The sequence below is a fragment of the Sardina pilchardus genome, chromosome 1 (assembly GCF_963854185.1).
Source record: "Sardina pilchardus chromosome 1, fSarPil1.1, whole genome shotgun sequence".
NCBI classification, from domain to species: Eukaryota; Metazoa; Chordata; class Actinopteri; order Clupeiformes; family Clupeidae; genus Sardina; species Sardina pilchardus.
In genome coordinates this window covers 47397411-47424591 of record NC_084994.1, presented here as the reverse complement: position 1 = coordinate 47424591, position 27181 = coordinate 47397411, and the positions used below count along the sequence as shown (strand labels likewise).

General features: G+C 45.9%; 1 protein-coding gene and 1 long non-coding RNA gene across 3 annotated transcripts; both read right to left on the bottom strand.

Moving 5' to 3' along the window:
* Positions 1 to 1459: 1459 nt before the first annotated feature.
* ldlrb (low density lipoprotein receptor b) lies at positions 1460 to 16851 on the bottom strand. The gene is made up of 18 exons (XM_062546706.1): positions 16538 to 16851; positions 11135 to 11257; positions 10687 to 10809; positions 9943 to 10320; positions 9338 to 9460; positions 8952 to 9074; positions 8421 to 8540; positions 8086 to 8214; positions 7603 to 7774; positions 7173 to 7400; positions 6888 to 7006; positions 6523 to 6662; positions 5957 to 6098; positions 5676 to 5828; positions 5130 to 5357; positions 4880 to 4957; positions 4564 to 4727; positions 1460 to 4012 (listed from the first exon to the last, which is right to left on the bottom strand). The coding sequence occupies exons 1-18, from the start codon at positions 16614 to 16616 to the stop codon at positions 3977 to 3979; spliced, it is 2658 nt and encodes an 885-aa protein (XP_062402690.1). The 5' UTR covers positions 16617 to 16851; the 3' UTR covers positions 1460 to 3976.
* A 4903-nt stretch (positions 16852 to 21754) lies between these two features.
* Positions 21755 to 25484, bottom strand: LOC134093722 (uncharacterized). Of its 2 annotated transcripts, XR_009940381.1 has the most exons (6): positions 25141 to 25484; positions 24266 to 24293; positions 24007 to 24058; positions 23702 to 23857; positions 23440 to 23528; positions 21755 to 22234 (listed from the first exon to the last, which is right to left on the bottom strand). It is a non-coding gene; the product is annotated as an uncharacterized LOC134093722 (long non-coding RNA). The 2 variants fall into 2 exon arrangements; XR_009940380.1 differs by lacking the exon at positions 25141 to 25484 and having other exon boundaries at positions 24266 to 24597.
* Between the last annotated feature and the right edge of the window lie 1697 nt (positions 25485 to 27181).

Below are 27181 nucleotides of genomic sequence, written 5' to 3'. Positions count from 1 at the left end.
ATGACACACAATGATTATTAATTAATTAATTAATTGAGTGAATGTTAAAGATTGGTTTTCATTGGTGGGGTCCTATAGATACACATGATGGAGCATAGTTGTATCCCCCGTGTTGCTGCTATCTCCATCTGTTTAAGTAAAGCACGCATTGGTTAGCCAGCATGCACCACAGTGACACACAATGATTATTGTAGGTGAATGTTAAAGATTAATTTTCATTGGTGGGCTTAGCGATCAGGGTCCTGTAGATAGATACACACCATGGAGCATCCCATCTCCGTGTTGCTGGAACTCGTTATTAATTATGCAGCGCCGAGCAGTAAGTGAGCGTCGCCTTTCCTTAAGCGTTCACCGTGGATCTATAATGGATACGAGGGCACGGCGGAGGAGGGGAAATGGACGTGGCGGGGGATGGGGCGTTTTCGGTCGGTTGCCTTGGTTTCTTGGGCGTGTCCACTCACAAGAGGTCCATCTGACAGCCACACCACTGTGAGGGCTGTAATTTGGGAAGGGCCTGTGGCTGTTCCACCAGACCTACCAGGCAGGCAGTGGGGGGGACAGCCTTCGTCATCTGGAGCCTTCAGTGGCTCCACAGGCTCATCCAGGCCTGCTGGTCTTGTGATCTTGTGCTAATCATTGGACAAGAGGACCGCCTGCTTAACAGAGTGAGACTCATGTCAATGGGGGAGGCCTGGTCTTGTCCTAACCATTGAGGACGGTCTCCTAACAGAAAGAGACTCATGTCAATGGGGGAGGCTGGTCTTGTCCTAACCATTGAGGACGGTCTCCTAACAGAAAGAGACTCATGTCAATGGGGAGGCCTGGTCTTGTCCTAACCATTGAGGACGGTCTGCTTAAGAGAGAAAGACACATATCAATGAGGAGGAGCATTATCTACCTGGTGTCAGCTCACTTCTCATTTCCATTTGAACTGATGGAGTGGAGGTTTTGTGGGGGGTTGGGGGATGTTGTTGGGTGAATCCCAATAATCTACTTAAGGGAGAGGGATCAATGAAACATGACACCGTGTATATATACAGCATAGTGGGACTCGTCTGTGTGGCTACCCCAGTTCCCAGCCGCTGCTGTAAGGCTTTAGTCAGGACAGCTCATAGACCTGTGGACACAACCCCCCCCCCCCCCCCCCCCCCCCCCCCCCACCCTGTGCTGTGCCATGAAGGGGTTGTTTGAGTTCAGGGTAGTTTGGTGATGCCATGTGAATGGCAGAGAGCATGCCTGTGCCGCCCTGTCAATTCTGGGGGTGAGAAGCACGTTTGCTCCATTTCAGTGGAGTTTGCCCGAATGAGGAGAGACAACATGCTATGTTTCCACTGGCTTTCACTGGAACAAGTTGCTTTTTTTTTGTGGCGGTAGCATTTGGACTTTTACCAAGAGGGCAAGAGAGACAGACTTTCCACTTTTATCAAACATTAATCTTAAGCAGAACAAGGAGTCAAACTTAATTTTCATGATTTATTCTTCATTTTAACAAAACAAACAATCGTACAAACAAACAATCAAAGTGAACCGGATACTCCTTCACTTTCAACTTTATATGTTAAAATTCCTTCATTGGAACCGGACCATGATCAAACAGAGCTGTGTGTGCAGTGACATGGCAGCAGACATCACGTGTGGCGCACGCACACATGCACACACCAAACACACACACACACACACACACACACACACACACACACACACACACACACACACACACACACACACACACACACACACACACACACACACACACACACACACACACACACACACACACACACACACACACACACACACACACACACACACACACACACACACACACACACACACACACACAGAGAGACAGTGTGCAGACAGTTAACACCCTGCGCCTGCGCCTGTCCCTGACCACACACACACACACACACACGTCTATCACACCACACAGCAAGCTTCATGCATACCATCCTTGTGAGGGTCAGGGGATACATTGCAGCGTTCCCCTATCTGCCACCTATCACTATATGTGGCTTTAAGGCATCCACTAAGACACAGCGTGAGCCACCATTAGCTTGTAGAAAAGGCAACTAAAAGACTCTGAGCTTGCGCTCACAATCCTGTGTGCGTTACTATCATGTACATTCTACTGGCTGCAATCAGACTGCAGTGGACATAAAGTAAATATGTTATGATGGCTTGTCTTCACTGAATGGTAATGGACTTGTATGGGTTTTTTTCCATTCACACACCACAAATTAAAACACAAAAATCTTCATGAAATAATGAAATAGAAAAAAAAAAAATCAACATGGTCGTATAGAACAATAAATAACCCAAATTATCTTATGTACAGTATTTGAGGTTTAAACACAACACACATCAAAGTACCACCACACTAAAATGGGGACCAACAAATTATGTACATACTTACATCTTTTTACATATACTTTACATAGTCTCAACATGGCATGATTCATGTCATGAGATTATCAGGCGCTCATTTGTATATAGCATAGAATATAATCTACATGTTACGGAATGGATCGCCAAGCCCCGCTGAGGAATAAAATGGACTGTTGTCGTCACTGACGCACGTCACAACGAGGGGAAAAAGGGAATGCTGGCCCACGGCATCGGGCAGTCTCCGAACAAGAGTGTGAAACTGGCCCTGCTCAACAACATACCTGGAACGAGTAAACCTGAGTGTGTCGAAGCAGAGCTACACACTCACTACTACACACACCTGAGGGAGGGGCGGCAGCGGTCAGGTGAGACGCACCCTTGTGCAAATGAACTGGAGCAAAAAAACAAAACAAAACAAAACAAAAAACAAAACAAAAACGTGACGAAAGAGACACAGTCCAATTTGCCGAAAACACTAGGGAGATTGTGGTCACGAGAGACAGAGTCCACTTGGGCAGAAACACTAGGGAAATTGTGAGAGGCAAGCGGCAAATCATGCCTGAACACAATGTGTCCTGGAATGTGACAATGACCCTCACAACAAGACAAGCGAAGCTTTAAAAACGACAAAAGAACAGAAATCAATCCAATCCTCCGTTGTCAGATTGCTGAGAAGGTGTTTGGATTCATTCGCACAAGGGTAGGAACAAGAGGTGATGGTCAACCTCATGTGATGTCACACTGGAAAGCAAATGCTGGACTACGGAAGCAAGGCACGGAGACAACCATGTGCTGCGGACATCACTGACCATCACCGACTGCTCTTATCAGGGGAGTGACCGAGTAAAGGGAGTTCTTAAGGCTTGTGAGTTTCTAAACCTGTACCTTACGACAGGTTAAGGGGCTTGAAGTGCAAAGGTGCGCCTACACTAATATCATTTAATAAGTACTGACTTCATCCACCTCCATTTCTTCAATAACAATTCAAATAAAAAGCCTTCGCTGACTATAAAAGATCTTTCACAATCGGTTTGCTTGACGGAAAAAGAGACATTTCTATAGTGCAAGTCATGCTCCTTCATAGACCTCTCAAGTGTAATGTAACTTCAGGAGCAAAAGATAGCGATGAACGAACAAAAAGTAACATTCTTTGATCTAGAATTCTCTCAGCGTGTGACGAAGTCACCCCATTGTACACAATAATTCCAGCTCTATGTTCTAACAATCTTTACCATTTTTCGCTCAAAGCGTTCCATTAAAACTATTCCGTAAATCGTTTTATACGTCTGAGCATCGGTCCTTCATAGGAAATCTGAGACCTCAGATCTTTCCATCAGGTAATGTAAAAACAAAACAACATCAAGAAAACAACAACAAGAAAACAACAAGAAAATAAAGCTCACACTGGCCCCAATCAGGGATTTCTTTTGGAAGGTCTGGGTTTGGACTGGACAGAGGGCACCACAGTGATGAGGTCATGCCCCTCTCCACAAGAGTGAAGAGAGAGATTAAAGTGATGTAACATTAAGCAGCAATTGTCAGTGGACTTTGTTTTCCTTCACACGTGAGCCTTCCAATGGTGCAGGCATCAGGCGAAGTCTTCATCCAGGCTCACCATCTGCCGCTGGGGAAACCAAAACAGAGAAAAGAATCCAATCAGTATGCTTGTTTTTCTCCTCGTTCTTTACTGTTTAGTTTGCTTCCATTTTTCTCTCTCTGTGCAAAGAAAGATAATGAAAGGTGCTGTATAGATAACATGTAGTAGTAGTATTATTATATTTGTTGATCTTCATTAGGCTATCGCTCATTGATTTCGCACTGACATTATTGTTTATTATTGCTTTTTTCCTTAATGTGGTCTTACCAACATAGAACTGTTCACTGTTCATTTTAACTATTGTATTGTTCTGATTTGTAAGTCGGTTTGGAAAAAAATATCTGCTGAATCATATAACGATAATGAAAGCTACTATATAAATGGAATGTATTAGCAGCAGCACCTGTTCTTGCTTCCTATCAAAAAAAAAATCAAAGATAGCATCGCCTGCTGTAATCTGATGCACGTGTCGGAGAGCGCTCCGTAAAATGTACCGATGGGGCAGATATAGCCGTCAAAAAACAGCGTCGAGAGACCCAATGCGAAGGCCGCGTGTGAGCGCGTGCAGCGAGCCGTACCGAGGGGTAGATGTATCCGTCCTGGCTGTTCTTCCTGCAGATGTGCACCTCGTCCTCCGTGGTCTTCTGGTACACGGGGTTGTCAAAGTGAATGGTGTTGGTGTTCCTCAGTCTCCAGTGTCTCCAGACCAGCACCCCGCCAAACACCACCAGACACATGGCCACTGCAACGAGGACACACACACACACACACACACACACACCGGTCAGACCAACAGCATTTCATCAAATAACTCAATAACACACACTTCTAAGTGCACTCTCACTCTGTGCGGTCAGTCATGCACTGAGTGTCCATATGCTCGTATCAACTGACCTATTGGGATCACAATGTACAAAGCCGTGGTGGAGGATTTGCCAGTGCTGGCAACAGCAACGTATCCATTATTGGTGCCTGAGGAGGAAAAAGGGCACAAAATGAGTCAAATTGTCCCCCTATTGTACACATATACAGTATATGACATTAATTTATGTATTAATATATATTTACACATATATGTATGAATATCATAAATGGGTTTTCTATGATGAGACGTGTTGAACTTTTTAAAGGCGAGGTGTCCCACCTTCTTCAGCGATCTCAGTCTTGGTGCCTGTTCCCTCCACCTCGTTGGTCTCTGGGTTCAGGGGCAGTTTGCGTGGCACGGACGTCGTGGTGGTGGCGGGGGTGGGCGCGGCTGGTTTGGGCACCAGGGTGGTGTCGACGGGCTGCTTCGGGGGCATCTCGTCGGTAGGCTTGGCTTCTTCGGGGATCGGCGCTTTGGTGGTCTTGGGCTTGCGCTTGGGCTCGGGTGCTGTTGAGGCCGAGATATGGGTGAAAGGTAAGACTACGGAACATTTCTCAGAGGATTAGGTCTTTTTTTCCCCTCCATTTTCCAAACCCTCACTCACAGGCCTCTTAAAAGCCGCCTTTTCTTGTCTATTAGAATTTAACGTGGCAATGTGCCAAGTTTTTTTTAATACGGTTAAGCTAAGAAAAGTCATGACTCCTCTCTCTTTTGGTATTGTTTCATATGAAAGAAGAAAAACGCTCTTGGAGCAAAAACTAAACACATGACACAAACGCTAACTTTTGACTGAGTGTCGTTAACTGCCGTAGTGTGCAAACCTACCCGCTACACACTTCCTCATGTCTGGGGCGAGCCCCATGTGATCGGGACAGGCGCAGGTGTACTTGGGGGAGTGCTCGCTGATGTGTGGGGCCGGCAGACACAGGAACTCACAGCCGCCGTTCACCAGGTTGCCCTCTGTGCACCAGTTCTTGCCTGGACGGAAAAAAAAACAACCCAAAACAAAACATTAGAGGAATGAGCCAAGTTACAGATTAATGGTTAACAACTGACTTGACTAGCGCGCTCTGCAAATGAGTGAGTATGACTGGCAATGTCCGTACCAGCAGGCTGCTTGAGGTTGTGGTACAGCATAATATCCTCTGGAGAGTGGAGACCCTTTGCCACCTCGGTGATGTCATTTCCTGTCAGCCGATTGGCACTCATGATATTTTTGTTGATCACATCCGTCCAGAACACCTTTTCCTGTTGGCCAAGGTTGAGAGAAAAACGAGGTCAGTATATTTCACAGCCACTACAGAACTCGATCCTCCCAATGTATGACCTAAATTAAATAACAAAACGCTCACTCGACGCCATCAATTTGTAAAACATGCTTGGAATGAGTTCAGCACCTTAAAATGTAATCACAAGCAGGAATTGTTTGGCTAAGGTGCTTCTGGGCAGGCTAAAGGCATTAGTCCGGTCAGCATGTAAGAGTCTAACAAGACCAGCGCTAATCCTGCCCAATCCTTTTTTACAGGCCACAACTCAGGAGACCCGCACAAAACTCTGGGTAATCAAATGAAAGTCCAAAGCTATATCCCGTCCCCCGGGGACCACCAGAGAGACCACAAGACCCAGTTCTGTTTGAAGCGGAAGGGTCAGCGCGTTGGGTCAGATGGCTCACCTCGTAGACGGCGAGGGACAGGGGATGGGCCAGCTTCTCGGCGTTGAAAATGAGCGTGTGGCGTCCGGCTCCCTGGACACTGATGCTGGACAGCGTGTGCATCTTTGAGTCGACCCAGTACAACCTCTGGCTCACCATATCTAAACAAAAACAACAACAACAACAACAACATCATCATAAGCACAATCTAGGACTTGGAGCATTATCTAGAAGCATCATCAGCCATGCAGAACCTTGTATCCAATACAGAAGTGTGTTGCCCCATCTGTTTTGCATATAAACAGAAACGCACATCCTCTTATAAGGTTATAAAACCGGCGGCGATAAAGCCAACAGCGGCAATAAAAACCAAGCGTCATGTTTACCCAGAGTCAGGCCATTGGGCCAGAGGATGTTGTCCGTAACCAGGGCGACGCGGCCGGCTCCATTGAGACCACTCTTCTCGATCTTGGCAGGATTTCCCCAGTCGGTCCAGTACATGAAGCTGCCAAACAAACACAGACATGGAGATCGTTAGCCCCTTCTACCTCCCAAACATCCCTCCTCAGCGTCCGAGAGATACAATCCGGTCACTGCGAGGACTCTTAATCTTTGATATATTACTCTGCGGTGTTACAGGCTGGGCACGGCCGCAGCGAAAACAAACATACTTGGTTGCCGGGTCGACCACGATGGCGCGGGGCTTCTTCAAGTCGTCTCGGATCAGCGTCTTCCTCTTGGTGCCGCTGGTGGTCGCCACGGAGATGGTGCCGTACTCGCTGTCGGTCCAGTAGATGTTGCCGTGGATCCAGTCGATGGCCAGCCCCTCGGCCGCCTGGAGGTCACTGTCGATGACCGTGCTGTGCTGGGAGGGGTTTCCAGCCGAGTCCATCAGAGCGCTGGAGCAGAGGCAACAAGACATCATTATTGACCATTATTTTTTAAAAAGAAAACACGGCACACACACACACACACACACACACACGGACACACACACGGACACACACACGGACACACACACACACAAATCAGTGAAGTGGAACCCAATCTGTCCAGTGGCGTCCACTGTTCCCCTACGCTGTGCCATGGACCCTGACTGACCTGTAGATCTTCTTCTGGCCCAGGTCCGACCAGAAGATCTTCTTGTTGGGCATGTCCATGTCCAGGGCCACCACGTTCTTCTGGCTGGAGATCAGACTGGTGTACTCGTGCTTGTCCAGCGACAGCTTCCTGACCTCGTGATGGTTGGTGAAGAACAGGTAGGGCGTGCTGCCTACAAGGGAACAGTGAGCGAACCGTTAGAGAGGAGAAGCGTTATGACTAAGGCCCATTCTCAACCTCTCTCCTCGATCCTCGGTCCTTCAGGCTCGTTCTCACTGATCTATAACCAACACTGGATAGACTATCCCATTTTTGCCGCCACATCATTCTTTATCTAGATCAGTGGGAACGAGGACCGAGGAAGGAAGGGAGGACGATGAATGAGAGAGGCCCTATGACTTTAGCGCCACCATTTCGGTGGATGAAAAATGAAAACCAAAAAGCCGACGACGCAGAGGTGTTATTTCCCGATTCCACGCGTACCTGAGATTGCCTTGCACTCTTTGGTGGCGGAGTCCATTTCGTAGCCCTCGTAGCAGTCGCACTTGTAGCTGCCCTCGGTGTTGATGCACCTCTGGGTGCAGGTGTCCGGGTTGTCGCACTCGTTGACGTCTGCGGGAGGAGAGAGAGAGAGTCAGACGGAGTTCATGAGATGAGGATCTCAAATCCTCTTAGAGGCAGTCAACAGGTGATTAGCACGCTCATGACTTAGCAGCTGATTTTAAGGATGTGGAAAGCTGGATTAAACGCTGCTCTTTTTTTCCCCCGAACCATTCGACTCGCATTTCAGAGACTCGAGTCGCGTTCGGAACTTTTACCTTCGCATTTAGTGTTGTCGACCAGATGGAACCCGGTGGGGCACAGGCACTCGCGGCCCACCTTCAGGTCGTTGCAGGTGTGGGAGCAGCCTCCGTTGTTGGTCAGACACTCATTGTTATCTACAGAAAAGGTAGAGCGAGGGAAGGGAGAGAGAGAAAGAGAGAGAGAGAGAGAGAGAGAGGCAAAAGAAAAGAAGAAAAAGAGCATCAGCTAGCAGCTCCAGGATGACTTTATTTTCCCTGTGTGAGTCTGAAAGAGTGACCTCACTTTCCCAACCACCGAGTGGGCTCATCTGCCAGACCTCAGAGGCTGCATGAGATTTTCCCAACTGTGGAACTGACCGAGATTTCCTGGAGCCCTGCGGGCTAGATGGTCGTGCTCTCTCTCTCTCTCTCTGTGTGTGTGTGTGTGTGTGTGTGTGTGTGTGTGTGTGAGAGAGAGAGTGTGTGTGTGTGTGTGACAGTGTGTGTGTGTGTGTGTGTGTGTGTGTGTGTGTGTGTGTGTGTGTGTGTGCATGTGTGTAGACTCACCACACTCCTTGAGAGGCTCGTCGGACCAGTCCCTGCAGTCGCGGTTAGCGTCACACACCTTGTCCATGCTGATGCACTCCCCGGTGCGACACCTGAACTTGTCTGGGCCTTCGCAAGCAGCCCCTGTGGAGGTGGAGGTGGAGGTGGAGGGAGCACAGCACAGTCAGTGAGAGGGGGCAGAGAAGCGCACCATCGCACAACACAGAGCAAGCATGACGTTTGTACCAATCGATGTGGAAAAATATATAAACTTCATTCAGGAAAATGGGTTTGGACACAGGCCCAGACAGAGGTGAAGTGGAAATGGTATTTGCTCTTCGGCTTTGGCTATTGAGTATTAGTGTGTGTGTGTGTGTTTGTGTGTGTGTGTGTGTGTGTGTTCTTACTGGTCAGACAGCCCATCTCGTCGCTCAGGTCTGTGCAGTTGTACGCTCCGTCGCACTGGAGGCTGCCGTGGATACACGTGCCGTCGTTGCACTGGAACTCATCTGGCGAGCAGGTCACGTGTGCTGAGGAGGAGGAGGAGCGGTCAATAGCAATTAGAGCGCCAGAATCAATGAGCACGCCGTTACGCAACACCACACACTCATCCTGGCACAGCACAAACACATACAGCACAGTGGATACATGTAGGCCCTACTGTGCGTGTGTGTGTGTGTGTGTGTGTGTGTAATGTATATACATACACAGATACACACATACATAAACAAATACAGACATACATACAGTACATGCATACATACACACACACACACACACACACACACACACACACACACACACACATATATATACATACATACTAACGCACAGACACACACAGACAAACACACCCATACACACACACACTTTGTGCTATACAAGTATCTGCTGTCCAAGATTCAGTATTCATCAGGTGAAATGTTATGTTTCGCAGCCATGAACTAAAGAAATGAATGAAACCAAATGAGCTCATTTGAATGAGCGTGGCACGCGGCCCGGAGACACTCACTGCAGTTGGCCTCGTCCGATGAGTCCAGGCAGTCCGCGCCGCCGTCGCACCTCCACCTGCCGTGCACGCACTCGCCGCTGCCACAGCGGAACTCCTGCGGGGAGCAGGGCGGCCGGGTGGGCACGGGGGGGCGGCCCACGCAGTTCTGCGGCCACTCGTCCGAGCCGTCGGCGCAGTCGGCGTCGCCGTCGCAGGCCCACAGGCGCGGCACGCACACCGAGTTGTTGCACTGGAAGGAGCCCGGGCGGCAGGTGGGCGCCGGGCACGAGGCCTCGTCGCTGCCGTCCTCGCAGTCGGCCTCCTCGTCGCACACGAACGCCACCGCCACGCACTGACCGCTGGCGCAGCGGAACTCGTCGTTAGAGCACGTCCTCGGGACTGGTGGGGGAAGGTAAATCAAAACGTTTAGATTAATGCAATTATAACGTTCAAGACAGACAAACCATTATTCCATTAATTTACAAATAAATGGAGAGGGAAATACATTAATATATATATTTTTTTTAAACGTTTAGATTAACGAAATTATAACGTCCAACACAGACAAACTCAGACAAACCGTTATTCGCTTAATTTCCAAATCAACGGAAAGGGAAATACATTTAGACTAATCTATAATGTCAGACAGTCTGATTAGCACCATTAGCTCTGGACCTCTGCACAGGCTAATGCAGATGAGCCCAACGAACGAGTGAATGCAGACGGCCAGATGGAATTAAAGGCCCGCAAGTGACCGCCGCTTACCACATCCCTCCTCGTCCGCGCCGTTCTCGCAGTCGGCCTTGCCGTCGCACTGCCACTTGGACGGCACGCACTGGTTGAGACGTCCTCCGCAGCTGAACTGGCTCGGCATGCACGTCTTGTTCTCTGCACGACACCAAAACACGTGTCAACCATACTTCAACAACATCAACGGAGGCAAATGTCCACTCCGATGACCAGTTCTACTCTAGCACTATGGCTGATTGGACTGGACTCTCTGAGCACTAATGCATTAGAGGGGTCTGAAGCCACCTCTGCAGATGAACCGGACAAAAAGTAAATAGTATGTACAGTAAGTAAGGAAACAGTAAGTAAATCTGCTGATCCACTACAATAACATAATTCCTTATTATTAAATGATGGAGATGATGATGGTGATGATGAAGATGACGAGGGAGGAAGGTGCTGATAGGTTTGTTTAATCACTCACGGCAGGTGGCTTCCAGCTCGTCAGTTCTGTCGCCGCAGTCGTCCGATCCGTCGCACACCCATCGCGAGGTGATGCACTTTCCGTTCCCACACTGGAACTGCGCGGAGGTGCACGTCACGGCCCCTGAGCAGAGCAGGAAGGAGGGGGAGGAGAAGGAGAAGGAGAGGGGAAAGTGAGAAACCGCTCGCCACAACTTTCACACAAGGCTTCTTTTTAAAAAAAAAAAACACCCTCATAGTAGGCTCAGAGGCAGTGCGACACCTGAAGCTGACAGCATCCTCAACCACAAACACACTAAGAGAGGGCGGGGGGGGGGGGGGGGCGAGAGGGGGGCCTGACTCCTGACATGTCCACGATCACGCCATAGAACAACACCTCACAGCTCACGTTACAACCCCTCTCAAACATCACCAACCAGCCAATATGGTCTCATAGACCACAAGCAAGGCCCATCATCTGCAAACAGCAGTAACTTCTCTGACTGGTTAATATTTAACACCATGAAGAATGAACGGTGGGGCATAATAAAGATCATATCGGTAAATGCAATATACAAGTAAAATCTTTAGCTAATTAGCCACCGCAATTATGATAACAAAACCTGACACAACATTTAGCTGTACATAAATACAGGATGCAGAAGCTAAGAACTTTCACAGATATGAGCAATATGACTTTCAATATGGGCTCCTTGGAGAAAATTAAGGAAGTTGTGCAATTCTATTCTTGGCCATTTTGACAATAGACCATGGATGATTTGCAAAGAATAATCAAAACTACTGAAAGAAACTGGACTGACCACTTAAGGGCAGCTCACTTTCAGCTATTTTTAAAGTCAAAGAGAGCAGTTGTGACGTGTGTGTAAATGGTATGAAAGAGAAAGCACCACAAAAAAGGACAAAAAACCCCAGTAAGAAATGTACAGTCAGGAACAGACTATCAACTGAAGCCACTAACGGTCCATTACTTTTAAAATACGCCTGAGGCACTGATGGAACATTACTTTTGAAATACGTCAATTTGTAGCCGTTTGTAGAGTTCTGGCGCCAAAAAACTCCCGTGTGGCCTCTACGTGACCTTGTGGTTTCATCTACGTGACCTGAGGTGCAGATGTGCGACGGAGGATGAGAGAGTGTGGGGGGGCTGGAGGGGTTCAGACACACACGGTGCAGGTATCACCAGGTGAGGGCGAGGGCGGTGACCGCGGCGGCCATGAGCACCCGTGCACACGAGAGATCGTCACCTGAAAATTCCTGCTGAAAATTCCACGATGACAAGTCACACCGGCTGTATGTCTCTTTAAGACAAAGGGAGGGGGCGGAGCTCAGTCATCACACCACCAGTTGCTGATTGGGTCCTGACTACAAGTGCTCATAACAAGAATACTACAGAGACTGGAGGGGGGTGGGGAGGGGGTGTGAAGTGGCAACAAGATCAGGAACTTGACGAACTGGCCTGGCGCCCATGGTTACAATAGTAACCAAAGATCCCACAACGAGAGCCCTTCTGCTCTCCCCTCAGGGCCGGCGTGACGACGCAACCCGTTTCTAGAGGGGGAGCGTCTCCATCACTCACGGCCCTCAGATGAGGACACTAGTGCTGAACTGGACGTCACACGCACACACGAAGAAACGAGTTGGCCAAATCAACACAAAGAGACATGAGAAATGTGCTCTGGATACAAAAGGGAAAAAAAACACGAAATTGTAAAGTACACATGCGCAGCGTGTTTCATCTTTTCCTTTCCTTTTTAAGGGAAAAAAGTCGGGAGTCCTGCTCTCCTTACTTGCCCCTTCCATGCACCCCCCCCCCCCCCCCCCCAGTATAAACAGAGAGAGTCTGGGCCCTCTGCCAGGGGTGGGTTCCAGGAATAGAGCCTCTCCCCCACAACTTCCAGCTGTTCATGGAAAACCCGGATATATTTACAACCACCGAATCCCTCCTTCGGGGCGCGGCAAAGAAGCGGAAAAGGAGAAGTTGCACCCTTACTGTAAATCCACTTCCCTAAAAGTCCTCCACCCCTTCTTCCTTCTCCTCTCTCCTTGTCTCTCTGTGTGTGGTGTAGGTGTGGTGCCCCAGTACTTCCCTAAACCTCTCTCTCTCTCTCTCTCTCCCCCTTCTCTCTCCATCCCTTTCTCTCTCTCTCTGTCCATTCTTTCCCTTCATTTGCGTGTGGAGTATATAGGTCAAACACGACCCTCGCCGCCCCTCACAACTCCAACTTGACTTCCAAAGGCTTGTGACGAGTGTGTGAAGCCCCCCCCCCCCCCCCACCCCCCCGCCCCCTGCCCCCTGCCGTCCAAGCTCAAAGGGGGACACTGACATATTTATGAACTTTTGTTGAGAGCAGGGGACTCTCCTCATTTCCACTATGCAAACAAGAGCGCGTGTTCAGTGGCCCTCAATAACTCTGTGGCCCTGTGCAAGCTAATGTAACGCTGTTTGTTCCTCATTAACTGTCCATGGGAGTGTGCCTCTCATTGAGCTGCATGCGGCCCTGCGCTAAATCAGGGGGGAGTTCCCCTAAAAGCCCACTTAGAGCAAGGAGATACTTATTAGTTTCCATTAGGGCGCATTTGGCAGCCAACACTGAAGTAACTGCTTGCTATTTGTAATGTGTGAGGCATTTTGCAGAACTAACTAAATATACATTGCGTATATGCACCTAACTGTAAATGAACGCACGGTTTTGGTTGCTTCAATTTTCAGTTAAGTGGTTGAGTGCGAGCACACGAGTTGAATTACAACAGAACGGAGGAGGGAGCAATTCAGATGCAACCTACAATCGTCTTCTGTTACCACAATTACCAACATGATTTAGTCATTCAGAGATCACCCCATGTTGTTAGTGACACCAAACAGGAAATGTTTACGTGTCTTTCGATCGGTCTTCACATCCACTATATAAATTACATTTCTGCTATATCAAGCTACAGGTTTAAGAACAGAAGGGAAGGTAAGGTCGGTTCCGCCCTCACAAAGCTGATTTAGCTGATTCTGAGAAACTACTAGCTGCAGTAATAAGACTTTAATGATTATACTGTAACTCCATAACCCACATCTTTGGTTTAGTATCATCAAGCTTTCCATGTGACTATATACTGTTTATGAGTGTCAGGTGTTAACATGGAACACCTGCAAGATCACTTACATAGATGCCTACGGTGCATATTCATGCTTTTCGAGTCTTGGTGTACCTTGCGATTACATTCTGCAGGATTTTAAAGAGGGGGCAAATAACATGATAAAGCTTCACACGGGCGCTTCCTGTCTCAGATGTGTCTCTTTATGGCGAGGCTCAGGGCTCCCGGCAGCCAGGAGTTCAGGGTCTGGTGTACATCACCGACTGCAGGTTAATATACAACTCAGACTTATGTACAGAGCTGCCGAAAACCGCCAGCCAAGCCCCCGTCTACAAACAGGACCGGTTTCTGCCAACTCACCCAAACAAGTCTGGGATCTGAGAGCAGTCTTTATGTGGACATGTGTGTGTGTCTGTGTGTACATGTGCATGTATGTGTGTGTGTGTGTGTGTGTGTGTGTGTGTGTGTGTGTGCACTCAAGCATCTGCAGGTTGGTCCCCATTAGGCCACATCCTACTGTTATCAGTGGTAGGATCGTAATGTGCTGAACACAGCGATTCCAGGCCTGAAAAACTGTCTACATCTGTGATGCAACTGGCCTGTGGGCTTTTTCAGTGAGTGAGAGTGTCACAACTGAAACTAGTGGCGAGAAGGGCACCAAACGCAATCTCACAAGTCTCACGTTGCTGAAGAGCCAAACTAAACTGCCAGCGTTTCGTAAGACACATCACCCCTGCTCTGACCCGGATTTTCACAGAGAACTGGGAGAGGAAAAAAAAATAATCCCTCCAATTTGACTGACTCACTAAATTACAGGGGGAAAAGAAGCAAAGGCAAGGGGGTCTTAATCCTAAAATCCCAGTGTTCACTCTGACTAAGCCTCAACTTGGCACAGGAGGCCACTGCTTGTCCAATACTGGCCACTGCACCTTCACCCATTAGGCTAAGCTTCCACAGGTCCAGGGGACCTTCTCCTCTGAACCCAGTGACACTGCATTTGGCCCGGCCTGCTTCACATCACAAGGATGAAAAAAAAAAAAAAACATAGCGGTTGGGGAAATACAAATGATTTACACATCAGCTTCGCAGCTGTTGGTATACCGATAAACATGGTTCGGCAAGGGGTTGGATAAATTCGTAGAATGTCTGATGATATCACACAAGTAATTCAAGCTGCGAAGATATGATGAGGGCATCGTCTGTTCTGCGTGGAATGTTCAGAGGCTATTTGTAAACTAAAGAAAAGGCTAACAATGATACATATAATTTTTTTTTTAAAAAGAGGTTATAATGTACATTTCAATATTAGTAGTAAAAGTGAAAATAAATAGCCTATCGACAGCGTGCCCGGCTGCCGCGCCCAATTTCTGGAGAGACACGCCGGCTTTTTTTCTTCATTACAGGCTATCCGCCTACTCGTCACTGACATGTAGCAGGGATGACCACATTTCCTTCTCTCATTGGCTATGGACAACGCATGCTATCTGAAAGAATAGCCAATTGGTGCCTTGAATCTATACTCATTCATACGTTTTGACTATTCTTATTAGCCCAAGAGCTGTTGTTTTTATCAAGTGCACATCATCTATATAGGAATAGACCCAAAAAGGAGAAAACGTCCATATCGGGAGAAAAAAACCATATGATTGATTAGAGGAAAATTCCCTTTAAGGACTTGCCTAAGTTCTGGATGTGTCATCTGAACCTCATCCAGTGCTCCCCTCCCCACCACGCCTCTCAGATTCCAACAATATATGCTACTGTAACCTACATCCCAACAAGTTCAATTTAGGACATTTATCACGGGAAACAAATTAATGTAGATCTTGAATTTATAGCTTCATGCTTCTGAATATGCTTATGCATACTCTCTGTCTTATGAGGACATTTTGAAGAGTGAGAGACGCTCCGGAAACTCCCAAAGAGGCAAATGAAAGGATGATATAAGAGGACGTCTTACAATGACGCACGCAAAAGATTGTCTAAAATGTTATAATGTAGCAACAAGGCAAAAGTGTTCACTTGAAGGTAGCCTATACCACTTGAAATGATGAATTTCTAAATACATAAGTACGGTACTGAATATAATTCCTTTTTTTTGTATCAGGCTACTTGGTGCTCTCCAAAGAGAACAACTAAAACAACCAAAAATCAACAATTAACCGACAAATGAATGAAACTAGGTCAATAAATGCGTATTATTTTCCGGCACAATTAGACAGCATCCTCAAGTTCTCTTGTGCTCTCTGACGCGGAATAGCATGTAGCATCCTGAAACAAAAAAGCCGGTTTGACAATGGATAATGTTCATGCTACTTACGTGTTTCAGCGATAGAGTAGACCAAGAAGATCAGGGACAACGTAAACCTGAAGCTCCTTGTCCAATTCGGCAGAGACATCTCTCCGGTTAGAGAATTCTGCAGGATGTTGGATGCTGGAGGATATCAAAATCTCCTGCTTTTACACAGTGACAGTTGTGTGGCGCGTGTAGCCTGCACTGCCGTGCCGGGTGAAGCACGAGACTGAAGTGATGCGCGCTGAGGAAACTACTAAAACGTAGGTAAAAGCAGTGGATTCCAAACAGAGATGGGGTGAGGACATGCACCTTACTGTCATGCCAAGTGAAATTTAATTTTCTTGACTGACCATTTCTATGTGGTCCATGGTGGGGCGGGGTTTTGCGAGTGGTGTGATATTTGAAATGCTCTACATCACAACCACGGGGAGGAGCGTCGGAAGTTTAGCATATGTTGATAGATTCATCAGATCAGGTTCTCTCCCTCTCCCTTGTCAATAGCTTGTTCTAAAGACGAAAGTGATATAGAAAACAAGATAAAAAAATCTCTCTCTCTCTCTCTCTTTCTCTGTGTAGGCTATGTGTGTATCTCATCATCTCTCTCTCTCTCTGTGTGTGTGTGTGTGTGTGTGTGCGCGCACTATATGTCTACAGGCGATTGGCAATTACAGTCATCACGAGTGTACGTTTATAGACCATAATATAAGACTAAGGCCACAGTAAACCCTTGTTGTGGTTGTTATCTGTAACTTACAAGGCAATGAATGACATCTTGAAGATGATTGACCGCTGAAGGGAGCTACCATGCACAGTCCATTCATAAATATTACTCAACCATACAGATCCCCATATTGACCCCCCTATACATTCCCAGACATTCCTTCATGAACACATATTTTCCCCCACCCACCCAAGAAACCTAAACATTATGGAGACATAACCATACACAAGACCCTTTGGTCTTTGGCCTGCAGAAATATAGGCTACAGTGTCAATATTTGACAAATGCAACACTAAACTCACATACTGATAACACGCCTGGCAACTAAACAAGAAACTAGAGCCTGCCTGACAAAAAGAACATAAAGAAACCGAAAAATGAAATGATAACCTTAAAACATGTTGAAACGTTGCCGTGAGAATGATCCCCTTGTGATGCGTAGTCTGATAATAATCAAAAGATGATTTGCAAGCAAATGAGACTCGTTAAAGACCTGTAGTGAAACTGCTATTGTTCTCGATGTATTGTTTCAGCTTTATCTTTTGATTTAACAAAATGCTTATCAACCACACAAGGCCATTATAAGATATGGGGCAATAGCTACAGTACAATGCAACTCACTTGCTACATCACCCATGAATGTCAATGAGGAGACAGACCCCCCCCCCCCCCACACACACACTTTGACATTTGTAAATAGTCCAATAAGGCGTTTTTATTTAAGTGAGCCTACAGTAGATTTCTAGATTACTTTAAAGGAGGGAATCGGCTTGTGATTATTAAACACAGCGATGTTTGGAGGTGGCCAAATCTCCCTGCCAAGCATACTTTCTTGGATTAAAAACTGCCAATTCCATTTTTATTACGAAATCATGGAAAATACATTAGGCCTCCGAACAATGGATTTGGGAAATAGTGTTTCACATAAACACATTCATAATTAACTCCCCCATGGTACCTAATAGGCAATAGTGCTGAACCAGGCACCTTCCATCCATTTTGCTGCCTACATCTCATCAAAATCACGCGAGAACTTGACCCGTCAACAACATTTGTGTTTCGTTTAATGATTATTTATTCAAATCGCCACTGGTTCAATGGAAGGCTTCGTCCATATTTGCAAAGCAAATGGGGCAATAACCACACAGGGAGATTTGAGTGAAACATACAACAGTGTTCAGGTGGAGACAACTCCAATGGTTTCTTGAGTTCCGTGTTACAAGGGTACAGAGTCGATTTGTTACTCACACTGCATAGTGTAGGCGGTGGGAAGATCAATAAATTGAACATTCAAGGTGACTAGTTTCGGCCACAGATTGGAACATCATTGAGGACCAGGGAGAGAAAGATGGATGACCAAAAGTGTGACAACCTAATGTTATGTCAGAAATGTACTGTGCATGAATCAGAGATACCTATGTATGATAAGGTAAGGAGAGAGAGAGACAGAGAGGGAGAGAGAGAATGAATACCTTGTGTGTATGTGTGTGTTGCCTCATGCAGGTCTTGCTGGGTACTGAGAGATCGCATAGAGTGTGTGGTATGTTTGGAATGTGGAAAAGGCTGCTGGATTACATAGTACCACAACTCATCCCACCCACAACCATCATGATGGCAAACACACACACATTGAAACATGTGTGCACAGTGCCTTCACTGTGTGTGTGTGTGTGTGTGTGTGTGTGTGTGTGTCTGTGTGTGTGTGTGTGTGTGTGTGTTGTGTGTGTGTGTGTGTGTGTGTGTGTGTGTGTGTGTGTGTGTGTGTGTGTGTGTGTGTATGTGTGTGTGTATGTATGCATGACTCTCCCACCAACCCTATCCAGAGTTCATTGTGGCATTGATCTGGGTGGGGTCCATGGTCACCTCTCCACCATGACACACACACACACACACACACACACACACACACACACACACACACACACTTTATCTCACTCTTACATACATCATTGTCCTGTGGTTCTTGGCTAGCTGTGTGGGGCATGGCCTTGGGCCCTTTCCAGTAGACCAGCCTACACGGGTACTGCGTCAACACAATAATGCTCAGTGTTCCCAGATATCCACTCAAGTTAGCAAGCTAGCACTGGCCTGATTCTCTCCTAATATCACAGTGTGTGGCGCTGTATAGAACACAGTCGCGTTCAAGAGCACTCGAGGCCTACTGAACACATAGCACTGTGCAGCTGTGTGGCTGCGTTCAAGAGCACTCGAGGCCTACTGAACACATAGCACTGTGCAGCTGTGTAGCTGCGTTCAAGAGCACTCGAGGCCTACTGAACACATAGCACTGTGCAGCTGTGTAGCTGCGTTCAAGAGCACTCAAGGCCCACTGAACAAATAGCACTGAACAGTTGTGTGGCTGCGTTCAAGAGCTTTCGAGGCCTGAACACATAGCACTAAACAGCTGTGTGGCTGCGTTCAAGAGCTCTCGAGGCCTACTGAACACATAGCACTGAACAGTTGTGTGGCTGCGTTCAAGAGCTCTCGAGGCCTACTGAACTCCACACAGCACTGCGCACCACCCCGCCACTTGCGCTCCGAGATGTGCGTGTTAAGTGTGGCACCCTCTCCGCGACTCGGTCGTGGTAAGAGCCGCGTGTGAAGAGTCAACACGGGAGGTGACGAGCGCTCAGCCACACTGGCGTGCGAGGAGGCCCGAGGGGAGCGCAGCTCTCGGTCACGGGGCAGTGTGAAGCTCCGCTCCGCTCCTCTCCCATGCTCCCACGCCTCAGACCACTAGTCTAAACACTAAACACCATCTGGGTCATATAGCTCAGTTCAGTTCCAGAGAGGAGCGTGGGTATTTTATCCTGATTGTCAGTAACTTTGCCTGTGTGTGTGTTTGTGTGCCTGTGTGTGCGTGGCGCCGTGCTCTATGTCCGACCTTGACAGATAGGGACCCTGATCATCACGGAACCCTGGACTGACAGGGACATCCAGCCCATCGGAGCTCTGCGTTACGTCACTCGTCCCACTGTTCAAGGTCTGTTCCGCCCAAACCTGTACCCCCCCCCTCTCTCTCTCTCTCTCTCTCTCTCTCTCTCCCTCCCTCCCTCCCTCCCTCTCTCTCTCTCTCTCTCTCTCTCTCTCTCTCGCTCTCTCTCTCTCTCTCTCGCTCTCTCTCATTCCAGCTAAAAGTCTGCTCATACAGTGAGTGGAGTAGCCTAGAAAAAAACAGTCAGCACGTGGGCAGGCCAGTGCCTAGCCACAAGGGATACGCTAATGGCGCTAATCACATCAGCGGTTAGTGATGCTAAGGCTAACAGCACCGCACTGATGGGATTAGGCTGCTGCTCCTGGGCCATTAGCACCGAGACGGCAGCTGGGCGCTGAAACAGACGTGGCCCACATTAGGACCCAGGCGCCAGCCAGAGCGGGGAGAGAGAGAGAGAGACAGAGAGAGAGAGAGAAAGATAGTGAGAGATAGTGAGAGACAGTGGGAGATGGTGAGAGATACAGAACTGCTGTCATCCTGTAAAATCCCCAGTGTAAGTTGAAAACACAAACTGTGTGTGTGTGTGTGTGTGTGTGTTTTACTTTCATCTCTGCTCACCTCTATGGTTGCTATTTAAGAGCCGAAGAGCCGATTTCCTGTTCAGAGTTGTTTTTAAGCTCTTCATCTCAACCTCTCTCACATTAGGTAGCCTAGCAGAGGAAAGAAAACTCCACATGTGGCTTCAGTCATAATACAACGCTGCTTGTTTTGCAGTGACTACACATTATGATTCTGTCAATCAAACATTTTAAATAAAAAAGGAAATTAAAGCAAATTAAACATAAAATGGAACCTCTGCTGATTACAGGTCCTTTACATGCTGACACTCCCCCTGGAAACCCACCCTCTCGACAGATACACACACACACACACACACGCACGCCCACACACACTGTTGCTTCCAGTCTTTTTGTCATTCCTTCACTATTCATTGCTTCATCCCTCCTTCCTCAAATACATAAAAAATGTTATCGGAGGGCTGCTGACGCCCTCCTCTATTTGAGCTTCAGTGGTCCCTCCTTCCTCCACACCAACATCCTGTAGATAACGGCTTAAGACTCGTGTGTATATTTCCTATACTCACAAGACAAGCTGGAAACGCTAAGTTATGCTGTGTTTTACAGCATATATACTGTACCATCTGAACCCCTGCCCTACAGTGATTACACTGAAAAAAAAAAATCGTTGAATTTACATGATTTTATTGTGTACATCGGTCCCACATGATCAGATTGTGTCCAACTGACACAATTTTTACACTTAGGTTCTAGTTAATCGTTGCTTGTAAAGCCTACACAATGCAATCACATTGTATTACATAAAAAAATCATGTTGAATGAAGATATTACCTTCATATTTATGTAATACCAATTTATTGTGTAATGTTAAAGTAATTTTATCATGTTAATAGAAGTAGATTTAAATGATACTTTTAACTTGAATTCTTAATGCTAATACAAATTAAACTCATAAATGTCCCTAGTAATACATCTTTGTATTGAAATGAGCCAGTCAGTTTCAGCCTTTTCATTTTTTTATTGAAAGCTACATGAGTACACAATGCTTTTCATCCAACACTTTACAGTACAGCAGACATCCTACACAGAAAGAGAGAGGAGTGAGAGAGGGAGGGAGAGAGAGAGAGTGAGAAGGGAAGAGAAAGAGGGGAAGAGAAGGGGATAGAGAGAGGAAGACAATGGTGGTCTATGCTGTGAGCCAAACATGGTGGCAAAAATTACACTGGAGTTTGTCACTGGAGTTATGTGGATGGGTGTGAGGTGCGTGTGTTTGTTAGTATGTGTGTGTTGGTGTGACAGAGAAAAAGAGAGAGTGAGAGATGAACAAGAGAGACCAAAAAGTGAGATGTATTAAAGTCCTTTGCGCATCAAAAAAAAAAAAAAAAAAGAAACAAATGTCCTCCGGTTCACTTGATTCATGTTCTCAGAACGTAAATCCCGACAGTTGCGTCTTCAATAGATTCACTGACATCAACTTCATCCATGCCCTGATTGAGACAGACAAATGCACATAACAGTACGGAAATTAGACCCCTTAACCAAGCTCTATTGAGAAATTAATGTATGTGAAAATAGGCAAAGCATAATGGCAATATAAACCTTGAATATCACCAATTTATGATTCTGATACCATACTAACAACATCCAGAATTTTGATTTGATCCAAAGATTGATAAGAGACCACTACAGAAAGTAGTCATGTCTGAAATGTTATATTACTTTACATGGCTTAAGTCAATAAGCATTGATGATTTAACAATCACAGCATTCTGCAGTCCATAGGAAAAAAGAATGAGAATTTGGCACAATATAGACAAAGATATGCACAGGCAGCTGAAGCTGACCTAATGGGGCATCTCTCCTTAGTTTCAGTTTCAGTTGCCCCATAGTCTTCTTTAAGCTGCCTGTCCATGAATTGGCCTATGTTTTCCCATATTGTCTCGTTCTTTTTCCAATGGACTGCATGTGGTGAGCTTAAAGGAACACTTCACCGTTTTTTCATATTAAACTATGTTATTCCCTTAATTAAGACAAGTTGATACCTCTCACGTTTCAATGTGTGCACTCACCGGCTCTGGCGCGTGGCGCAACTCTGATAGCATTTAGCTAGCCCAATGCATTCATTAGGATCCAAACAGAGATGAAGTTGGAAGCGACCAAACACCTCCATATTTTCCCTATTAAAATACAGTTACATGAGTAGTCACGACCAAGTATGGTGAGACAAAATAAAACATGGTGCATTTCTAAGCAGGCAAAAGGGATAACTATATTGTGTGGCGGAATAACATTGGGAGCACTTAGACTCTGCGCCATAATATCCTCACTCCAAAGTGAAACTGAAAGTACAAAAGTGAGGATATTACTGCACCACACAATATAGTTATCCCTCTTACCTGCTTAGAAATGCACCACGTTTTATTTTGTCTCACCATACTTGGTCGTGTGACTACTCGTGTAACTGTATTTAGGGAAAACATGGAGGTGTTTGGTCGCTTCTAACTTCATCTCTGTTTGGATCCTAATGAATGCATTGGGCTAGCTAAGTGCTATCAAAGTTGCGCCGCACGCCAGAGCCAGTGAGTGCACGCATTGAATGTGTTAGGCATGTATCAACTCGTCTTATTTAAGGGAATAACGTAGTTTAATATGAAAGTGGAGTGTTGAGAAAAGCACCAATTCATGTACATACCACATATTCCTGCACAAGGTTTTCAGGATCTTCCCCATGTACATACAAAGTCCCTTAAGGAGACACTCCCGGCCAGCATCTATATCACACTGAAATAAAAATTCTTGATTAGCAGGTTAATCTAACCTTCATTTAAGTCAACCACTGCTGGAAACGATCATGGAAAAAGAAAGAAAAGTTTGACAAATACAATGTGAAGAAATATCAATATGATCAAAATCCCTTGTAAGGTTTGCATGATTTAAGACCCAGTATCACTCACATCAAGCAATCATTGAGAAAATGACTGGGGACCTTTCCCTATTTGTCCCCCTCTCTTTTGGAACAGCTTTATCAGGTTGTCAGAGTGAAGGTCTATCTGAGACAGGAACTTGGATTGAAGTGGGACCGTTGTAATTCTTATGAATTCTGCGTTGATCTGAAATAAAAGCATTAACAGGAAGGAAAGCAGATTTGAATTCCACGTTCTAAACGTGCAAGGACAGTGTGGGTATGTACAGGGAAAGGGAGCACTACGTCCAAAATGCGGATGCTTAAGCTTGTAATGATTTAGGAGCGTGGACCTACTTGATACTGTTTCTTTGCATCCCTTACAGCTCCAGATTTCCACCACCTAACCCTGCAACAGATATAAAAAAAAGACAATAGGCACATTATTAAAACTTCAATCTTAACATCAATAACAAGCAAAGTGATATACTTACAATGTACTACCAAAATTCAGACTTCCATGTGAATTGATACATTTAACACAAACACAAATTTGTAGATCTTAATTTTGAATTGAATTTGATTTAGAAGCAATACAACTGATGACAGTACTTACAATTGAAAGTGTGTGCAGTAACATGGACCTATGGAAGAGAAAAAATAATTACATCAACTCTATTCATAAGCACACAAATCAACATGTCACAAAACAAATGCACAAATCAAAACATGCCTAAATATTTTGTTTATGGCACAAGGAAAGCTATAATCAATGAATGCATGCAAACAAATGATTTTGGGTGTGAGGATCACTATGGAAAAAGAGAGTACCGGTATATAATGTAAGAATTTAAGCTCCTAAAATGCTTATGTTGACTAAACATGCACACATGATTCCAACTATTTTGGAGTCATTTGAACATTGATGGAGGGCTAGAGTGAACTAAGGTCACTAAACATATTCAAGTTTAATTTCTTTAAGAAATCTTTTGAGCACGTTTTTTATTATGTTGCGGCACAAACAAATCAAAATACTTATGTTCATAGTGTGGGTACAAACTTTCTGGAACCATATGTCCACGTGGCTAGCACTAGCAGTAAAGGGTTTCCTTGCAGTTTGCTAGCAACACATGTGGCGCACAGCTAACAGACTTTCATTAACATGCACCTTTTTAATATTCTTCATGCAACCTACCCCAACATTCATATTCTCCACGAAATTCCAAAGTACATTATCCAACTAATGGACCATATTTAGCTCTAAGCTTTATTTATTAATTTCCCAACCAGCCAACGGTTGCAGCACATTTCTAGCTAATGCTGGTTTCATGGTAGCAGCTAGGTTCTGTAGACGGGCTCTGGTTAGACTAACTAAAAAAAAGCAGCGGAAAAAGACATCAAGGCTCCACAATGCAACGATTTTATACTGCAAGAAAACTGCTAGGAGATATGCTGCCTAATATAACATGATCATAAGGTTGATAAACTTACCTTTCAGTAGGTTAACTCGAGCCTCAATTTTCATGACAGTCACCACCAACGATTAGTTTTTAGCCAACGATATCCACCAGTGTGACCACGATTCAAACGCTTCTTCTTCTACTGCTTGTTGTTTTAATTAGGCATTACAGCCACCTGCTGCTCTGGAGTATATCTGAACGTGAAATTTTCACTTCCAATTAACGTGAGAAAAATGAATACATCCAACATTCAAAGTTAACTCTTCAAATCTACTAAATTAAAACATGTTTGCAAACGGAATGTAAAACAATCCTGTTGCATCTACCAGATTAATTCGTGTCAAATCAATGACCCCCTATTTCCATTTTTTTCAGTGTACAGGCAGAAGGGTCATTCAACTTTGGGCTTTATTGTGTTTTTTATATCCTTTTGAACACATGATATTGTTCAATAAAGAATCAATCAAAAACTGCTCAATGATCTTACGATTCATTGGGTCATTCAACTGCTCAAAGATCTTACGATTCGTTGGGTCATTCAGCTGCTCACTGGTCTTACGATTCATTGGGTCATTCAACTGCTCAAAGATCTTATGATTCATTGGGTCATTCAACTGCTCACTGGTCTTACACTATGCTGGTCACCTGACATGGTAGTCAGTCAGACCGTGTGCTACGGAATGTCCATGATTCCACTTACAGTAAACCCCAGTCCCAGTTCCAGCTGACCCTCCAGAGACTGAGTGGAAGACAAAAAATGGTTTGAAATACGGATCCTTAATCTGTAATGGATTAAATGGATAACTAGATGCAGGGATTTCTCATATTTGGTTTGTGTGTGGTATGTGAATGTTTACAAGAGAATGGTCGTGTTTGTGAGAATTTATGAGAGTAAATAATTCGAATAATAAGAGAGCGTTCATGTTTTTGAGCACAGTGTGAATCGCTCTCAGAAATGTTTGAGGGTGATTCCATGGAAATGTCTCTGAGTCAGGCTAGCGTAACTCACTCGTATCCCCTTTCCCTGCCTCCTCCTCCTTCCTTCCTTTCTCACTCTGGCAGATGTCAACATCTGCTCCGGGCCACACCATGCCCCAAAACTCCCCTCTCGCTTCCTAGAAGTCCGCTAAGTCTGCCTGTGCCTGCAACAGAAGAACTCTCTTGTCTGCCGGGAAACGAGGTGTCCGGGGGTTGAGCAACGTGCACTGCTTTCGCTTCTTACCCAACAGCGGTCGTCCATCACCCGCAGAGACGCCCAGACGCTGGGCTACAGTACGGGCGACCCGCTGCTCCACAAACAGTTACCCAGGAGAGGAGCTAGATTTCATGTTTTCACACCCAACTCGATTAATGGAGAATGTTTGTCCTGCGACGTCGGTAAACACTACATCCAGCGTTCGTATATTCACAAAAATAACACGAAGTAAGGATGCCAGTGCGATAGACTGTATATCACTTCAGTAAGGGTGGGAACTATTGATACTGAATCTGTTCTTGGAGCAGAATGCTGGATTTGGAGCTGTTGCCTTCATGTGGTGACTCCAGGGTACTGCATCCCATAGTGATCCATTCTAGAATATTCTCAACCTGTTGCAACTCACGGCATTCAGGAACCTGGGGAAGGTGAAGCCAAGCTATCCTAGTTTCTTCCCGGGCACTCTACTAGCATTGTTTGGGGTTTCTCCAAACAAGGATAAGGGCTTTGAACCATCAGAAGAACAGGATACGTCTGCCACTACTCCCCCCATCATACCCCGGGGCGGGTCCATGGAAAGACTCTGTGACAAGTCCTAATGGGAACGTGTATCGCACCATACTATTACACTAAGTGAAAGGCATGCAGAACTATCGGTGGCACTCTGTGACAAGTCCTAATGGGAATGTTTATGATCACACCATGCTATTACACTAAGTGAAAGGCATGCACTACAATCAGAAATATATGTATGGCATGCATGTGTACGTGCCGCATTGGAATGTTGTACATGTTGGTAGGTAGCTGCATTTCTACTTTTAGCAGAGGAGGATAAACCGCCTCAAAACATAACGCAATCACCCACAACTTCCTGTGA

Coding starts and splice junctions, on each gene's coding strand:
- ldlrb (XM_062546706.1), bottom strand. CDS start 16,616: ATGTCTCTGCCGAATTGGACAAGGAGCTTCAGGTTTACGTTGTCCCTG. Junction 9,075..9,337: donor CGAGATGGGCTGTCTGACCA/GTAAGAACACAC, acceptor CCACCTCCACAG/GGGCTGCTTGCGAAGGCCCA. Junction 8,541..8,951: donor CGAGCCTCTCAAGGAGTGTG/GTGAGTCTACAC, acceptor CCTTTTCTGTAG/ATAACAATGAGTGTCTGACC.